Source organism: Nelusetta ayraudi, unplaced genomic scaffold (assembly GCF_046127955.1).
Source record: "Nelusetta ayraudi isolate G7.1 ecotype Tasmania unplaced genomic scaffold, CSIRO-AGI_Nayr_v1 ptg000042l, whole genome shotgun sequence".
In the NCBI taxonomy this organism is placed as follows: domain Eukaryota; kingdom Metazoa; phylum Chordata; class Actinopteri; order Tetraodontiformes; family Monacanthidae; genus Nelusetta; species Nelusetta ayraudi.
The window spans coordinates 19,705,856-19,712,218 of record NW_027466092.1 but is presented as its reverse complement, the minus strand read 5'-3'; the positions used below and the strand labels follow the sequence as shown (position 1 = coordinate 19,712,218).

General features: G+C 46.3%; 1 protein-coding gene, 1 long non-coding RNA gene and 1 other non-coding gene across 4 annotated transcripts; 1 reads left to right on the top strand and 2 right to left on the bottom strand.

Annotated features, from left to right (window-relative positions):
- Positions 1–3: 3 nt before the first annotated feature.
- On the bottom strand, positions 4–6,319 carry haus6 (HAUS augmin-like complex, subunit 6). 2 transcript variants are annotated; one of them, XM_076035365.1, is made up of 16 exons: positions 6,009–6,319; positions 5,822–5,917; positions 5,667–5,745; positions 5,403–5,541; positions 4,843–4,987; positions 4,251–4,313; positions 4,095–4,149; positions 3,836–4,009; positions 3,560–3,756; positions 3,354–3,483; positions 2,308–2,404; positions 2,163–2,229; positions 1,763–1,901; positions 1,575–1,682; positions 1,171–1,303; positions 4–1,078 (listed from the first exon to the last, which is right to left on the bottom strand). In XM_076035365.1, the coding sequence occupies exons 1-16, from the start codon at positions 6,143–6,145 to the stop codon at positions 423–425; spliced, it is 2,415 nt and encodes an 804-aa protein (XP_075891480.1). In that variant the 5' UTR covers positions 6,146–6,319; the 3' UTR covers positions 4–422. The 2 variants fall into 2 exon arrangements, with proteins under 2 accessions (XP_075891480.1, XP_075891481.1); XM_076035366.1 differs by having other exon boundaries at positions 2,163–2,226.
- On the top strand, positions 413–2,532 carry LOC142894171 (uncharacterized). Its single transcript, XR_012927782.1, has 2 exons — positions 413–536; positions 573–2,532. It is a non-coding gene; the product is annotated as an uncharacterized LOC142894171 (long non-coding RNA).
- Positions 1,981–2,111, bottom strand: LOC142894541 (small Cajal body-specific RNA 8). Its single transcript, XR_012928014.1, has one exon.
- Positions 6,320–6,363: the final 44 nt, after the last annotated feature.

Here is a 6,363-nt window from a genome sequence, read left to right as displayed (position 1 = left end):
CTATTCTTTAAACAATTCATTTTATTTTTAATGTGGCAGAAAACTTTGTTTAAGCTTCTTATTTTAGTCATACCTCCAAAACATTTCACACATCCAACTCTTAAAAAAAATGCTAACAGGAAAAGCATTAGCACAGTGCTTTTAACTGATGAATTTTTTTTATTTTTTTTTAGATAAAAGCATGAGGAGATGCATTTTAAAATGAATAAATCTAATATCTATACATTATTTCTGCTTGTGAGAAAGAAGTTTGTTTAATATTCCACTTTATTAAACTTCAAGTTTCACTTTAAATTAAGAAGAACGGAGACATTTGGGTGCAATAGGTTATTTTTTTGTACAAATATTAGTGGTTAAGTTCAAAAATAAGGGCAGAAACTTTTTGAGACAGTCAATGTGCGACAGTGTTCGAGGTCACGCCATCAGCACTTCATGTCATCCATCGGAGAGAAGGTGATCAGTCTGGGGAGGCTGTACTCCTGTTTCCTGGGCGGCGACAGCGTCTCAAGCGTGTCCAGCTCCAGCGAGAACACCTGGTCAGTCGTTTGCGCTGGTTCTGTGGTACCGACCAGCCTTGGCGAGACCGTGTGACCCGACAGCAGACACTCTGGCGTCCTCCTGCCGCTCGCCCTTAGGGAGCGGCCGTGGCCCTGCTCCATGATGGCATCATGGCTGGTGCTGAGCTTCTCCAGCGAGGGGATGAGCAGCTCGTCGTCGCTCATCGGGTCGGCCGGGTTGTCGTCCAGGCTCAGCAGGCTGTCGCAGCTCGGCAGCGTTTCCTGGTCCAGCGTGATGGCGACTGCACTGCTGCTGCTGCTGTTGAGACTGATCGAGCTGTGTGCAAATGTGTCCCACAGTTGGGTGCTTCTGAGCGAGTGGGCCCTCTGCTGGCTGACAGGGGCATCGCTGCAGCTCGTCACATCCAGAGGGAGGTTGACGTGGCTCTCCAACATGCCGCAACTCAGCTCCGTGGGTGTGAGACATCCCATCACCGTGTCGTCAAAGGCAACCGCCCGGCTTTGTTTTTCAGCTTTGTCCTCCTCAAGGGCTTTATGCCATGAGCTCTTCACATCCTTAACTTAAAAAAATAAGAACATGCATCTTTTTTTTTTAAATACAGTTTTACAATCAATGTGAAGAAATGGCCCATGCCACTAGCTGACGACTTACTCAGGCTCTCTGGTGTACGTGGCAGCTGCTTCCTGGTGGAGAAGGGGTCTCTGTGGAGAGTCCTGAGAAGACCCTGCAGATCCAGACCTTTGGCTGTGTCCTGAGCAGGACTGGTCATCAACGCATCTGCAAACTAACAAACACACAAATAAATACGCAGAGCACAAACTGCCTTGAGTCACAGCGACTGCAAAATCATCATCCATCCATTTATGGTGGTGCACCTCAAGAACGCCAAGCACAGTTTCAAGCCCAAAAAACCGGGCACCTGTAGTGTGTATGTGGTGAATTCCATTAGTGCCAAAGCTTTGATCATTAGAGGCTTCATAAGGGGGCGGGATCATCATCACTGGCAGCTGACAGAGACAGGAATGTGACGTTAAATTTTTCCTCATCGGTTTTACCTGATCAGCGAGATTATCACACTCCAAGTCCAGAATCTGCGTCTTTGGAGTCTTGGGCTTGGGAGGAGTCACCTTTGGCTGAACCTGGGTCATCTTCCTCACACTGTCCTTTAAAAGTCAGGAACAGAGAGGCGTCAGGAGAAGTTTCCAGAGCGAGTAGGAAACTGGGAGAAGAACGGCAAAGCTACCAGAGGGGGCGCTGGTGCAGGTCTGATAGGAGGCGACGGCGGCGTGTCGAACAGCCAGTCGAGCGACGTGTTGGTGTGCGACGCTGGCGCCTCAGTGGCGACAGCAGGACTTTCAGGACTCTCGGCTCCTGCACAGAAACTGATCCCAAACGGAAAAATTGCATCTCCTGCTCAGCGACGACAAAATGCGACACAATAGCAGCGCTGATCTATGAACGGCCTGTCTGCTCCGTATCTGTCCGTGACGATTTCCCTCAATTCGCCACGGTCATCAGAGAGCACGGACACTGTGGGGAGGACTTGTGACAGACAGTCCACAGCTCAGGCCTGTCCAGGTATCTGCCTCCCGTCACAACAACAACAACAACAACTCTGCCCCGGATCTGTCGGCCCACATTACCGCTTCAGGCCGGGACGAGTGGACTCCAGGACGTCCTGCTGTTGTCTCTCTGTGGGCTGCTCCTCTGCTGGCGGGTGGGGGCAGATGAGTAAACCAAAATAGGAAAATGGGGGCGAAGTTGCAGAGGGAAAAACAAATGGCTCACCGAGGAGCGTTGCAGGGAACTGGGAGAAGACGCTGTAACCGGACTCTGCCACCGGCTCAAACGACAAAGGAGCCATCGGTGACAGGAGGTCCAGAGTCTGGGACAGAAATAACTTCAGGTCAAGATAAATACAGTAGAATAAGTTGTAATATGCAATCATTTTGGCAAAATACTAATGGGAAATATTTCATTCAGTGGTGAATTAAAAGATACATGCAAAATAAACGGCCTTATAAATAAGGATGTCCCAATCACATTTTTTGGTCCCGATCCGATCCCGATTTTTTTTTATGATGAGTAATTGCCAATTTATTTATTTTACAAATTGAAGAACACAGTGAGCAAACTATATAAAAACTAAATGAAATAAAAAATGTAAAATTGCGCTTATAAAGTAAGTACATTCATTTTCAAAGTGCAGTTGGAGCTTGGTGATGACTTCACTCTTTGCTCACAATGTAGACTTTGTAAAGATAATGTACGCTTCACTGAATCAGTAACTTCAGTGACAGTAAATCACGGATACAAAATAAACTTGTAAACAATGTAGCAGCTCAAGTTTAACACTGCTCAGTAAAAAAGACGAGAGCCATATATAAATAAAAGATTATTATAAAAGTATAACGTATCGAGTACATTAATTTTCAAAGTGTCTTCAGAGCTTGGTGATGACTGCACTCTTTGCTCAGTAAGTCAAATTAATCAGTAACTTCAGTTACAGGAAACCACCAAAGCAAAGCAAAATGAAATCAGTGTAACAGCAGCTCAGTGCAGCAGCTCACGGCTAACACAGCAAACTTGTCTTTTCTTAAACTAGTCACTTACGTTTGGAATTAAAGGTTTAAAAAAAAAAAAAAGATTGGATCGGGGATTATGATCTCGTATTGGCCAATCGCTGATCTAGTGAAATATGCTAGATCAGCATGCTTTCTACTGTGCCATCAGGATGATAATGGAACAGGGAGTCACTGAATCCGCAGTGGGATTTAATTTCATACTGATCCTGAAAAATTCAAGCTTAAACCAACTTTGCCCCGTTTACTCACAGGATCCCCGTATAGGAAAGATGCCAGCGGCGCTTCCTTCAGGGTGTCCTTCCACTTCCTGTCCCACTGGGACTCCAGTTCTCGGATGGCGCTCCTCACTTCAGGTATCCCTTCCCTGGAAATCTTTTGCCTGAATATGAAAACAAAACCAGTTCACTCCACAGCACGGCTGCCAGCTCCCGACCGGTGGGTGGACCCATTCATACCTGATGGAGTGCAGTTTTGGCAGCGCGCGAGCCAACTGCTGACATTTCTCCTGCATGTCAGCAGGCTCCAGGGCAGGTCTGGGACCAGCAGAGGCCCGGCAGCGCTCTTCTTTCAGCAGCTGCAGAGCTTGACCGGTGAGCTCCAGCACCGTCAGCAGGTTCAGCTGCCCGGCCTGGTATACGTTACCCGAACTCAGCTGGAAGACGGAAATCAACTCAACATTTGGGCAGAACCTCTGCTCGAGTCAGAAGGGAGGATTGCGTCTCCAGCCTCACCTGATGGGGGAGCCGTTCAACTCGCTCCAGCAGACTCTGGGGGATCGTGAGGACACGATTGGTCCCATCTAGGACATACTGATTCACGTCTCCCTTCAGGACGCTCTCCACAGCACTCTGGTCCTCGCTGGTACTGCGGAGCATCCCATCAACAGCCGACCACAGAGAACGCACCTTCACAGAGCAGGGCAAGAGAACGTTCTTCAGTTTTAGAGACACATTAGGGTAAATGTTCAGGGTGTCGGAGACACTCGGTGACCTTTCTGATGTTCTCCATTGGATCAACGGCTTCCTGTTGGGAAACACTGTGATGCCTGTGGGGAGGGAGCGAAACAGTTGAAAAATGCTTTAAAATATGACTTGCATGTGGGAAAAGTATCATAAAAAGGAAAAAGTTGAAAGAGAAGGCACTTACTTGAGCAGCTCATCGTACTTGACGCCTTCCGACCGAAGATCCTTAAAAGACTTTACTAGGACCCTTTCAGAGAAGACAAGCATAGGATCAACTCAAACAGCAAGCACAATGCCCTTTGACACAACATAATCAAAAAGTCATCACAATAGAAAAAAAACATTCAAAATAAAAATGGGTTTGTAAGCTGGAAAACCATGCAGCTCTGTGTGTTCCATGGCATGAACTGTCCCCGCTGCACTTTGTGTCTGGGCTTTTAACTCCTGTTGGGTGGTTAACTTTCTAGTCAAGAGCACCTGGGGTCATCAGCTGTGGAGCCAGAGGCCTAATTAGAAATTCATTAAGGAAGCAGGTGGAGTTTTAACAGTAATATTTATGGATGGAACCTAGTGCTTTTTTTTTTAAGACCTAGGTAAATACATTGTACTTCTTCCAACAAAAGGATTTCCTGTTTCATGAATTAGATTGGTGCTGTTGATTCAAAAGAAATACATGTGGTGGGTTTCATGGCAAGGTGACCCGTCACTTGATGAGTGATGAATCTGTGAAAGGGAAACAGCAACCACAACCAAATCTAAAGCGTACGGACACCTACTGGGCTCGTCTGTGATACTCGTGCTGGAAGCGATCCTGGTCCACCGCCACTCTCAGGAACCTGGCCGTGATCAGGTCCAGCCTCTTGAGCGCCGTGTGAAGGGAAGGAGCGGGCGTCGCCGCTGCAGCAGGAACCCAGGAGCCGTCTGGCGGAAACATCAGTCAAGATGATGTAAAGTCCCCCCCTCTTTTAAAAAAATATTTATTTTCAATCATTTCAAACATGCATTTTCCCACCCCAAGACAACACAAAACCAAACAAAGACCCATAGTATTTATGTCAAACAACAAAACAAATCCCAACAACACACATCAGACAAGCAAGCTCAACCTGCATATCTTTACATTGGTCAAATAATGTGAAACGCAATAATTGCAAATACATATAGTGCATGCCTGTGTCATCATAAAAATAAAATAGATAAATGAAAAAAGGAAACAGAGCATCAAGCAGAAAAGGCCAAGTCGTCTTCTTTTTATAAAGTTAATTCTAAAATCATTTTTCGCCATATCATTTCAAATTGAGTTTCAACCTCATACTTTCCCAAACGCCGAGAATACCTGTGGTACAAGTCTTCAAGTCCAGCAGCATGACGTGCTTGGCCAGATTTAGCATGAGGCTGGTAAACTTTGGGCCCCCAGGCGAGAGAAGCAAGGATGGCACCACCACCACTTTGGAGCCTGCGTTTCCAGTCTCATCCTAAACAGAAGAAGGAGAAGAAGAAGGTAGGGGCAGGGTGACTGTCATCCAGTTGTTCAGGAAGCTAGAATTTTGTTTTGTTAAGTTGAAAACGTCTCCACTGATGACGTCACATTAGCTCTTACCATTATTTCTCGCAGCCAAGCGCAGGTGACTTTTCGAAACTCCGCATCCTTTCTATGGTCGAGAACAGGCCAGCAGTTCCTGACAAACAACAAACTTTAGTGACTTTCTGAGCGACTTCAAACTGAAACACGATGACTCGCTGTGTCTTGATTACCTATAAGCCTCGCTGAATCGTGTCGGGTTGAGTTTTTCCAAAAGGAAGTGGGTCACTATGTAGAAAGCATCCTTGTTCGGTTTGTCGAACATGTTTCTGTTGACCACGAATACAGCATGAAATCAGTTAAACATGAAGCCCATTTTAAAGACAACAACATCATCTGGTTAAGAATTAGAACACTGACGGTCCGAGGTTGATGTGTTTGACGTTGATTTTGCCTGCGATGGACGACGTCGCCGTGTCCGGTTGAAATCCTTGAGAAAGCAGACAGAACCAAAGGTATTTCCCGTTCATCTTCTGCGACAGCCATGGGTTCGCCATTAGCCGGATGAAGAAAACTCCACGTTGCAGAACAAAAATAAAAACCCGATCAGGGAATTATACGATCCGGCTGTGCAGTCAGCATGAGCCGCACTTGTGTCCACTTTATCGGCCACAACAGCCCCGACGGAAAGTAACTGCGAAATACCGTAATACCGCCAAATTTTCCAACACGTACCGGAAGTACTTATTTGCTTTGTATGTTTGTGGGGCCAATC

Bases quoted from the DNA above. Each gene is read 5' to 3' on its own strand.
- haus6 (XM_076035365.1), bottom strand. From the start codon at position 6,145: ATGGCGAACCCATGGCTGTCGCAGAAGATGAACGGGAAATACCTTTGG. The intron at 3,484-3,559 runs GTATGAATGGGT...TTTCATATTCAG, and splicing joins CCAAAACTGCACTCCATCAG to GCAAAAGATTTCCAGGGAAG. The intron at 2,230-2,307 runs GTGAGCCATTTG...CCCACCCGCCAG, and splicing joins GTTCCCTGCAACGCTCCTCG to CAGAGGAGCAGCCCACAGAG.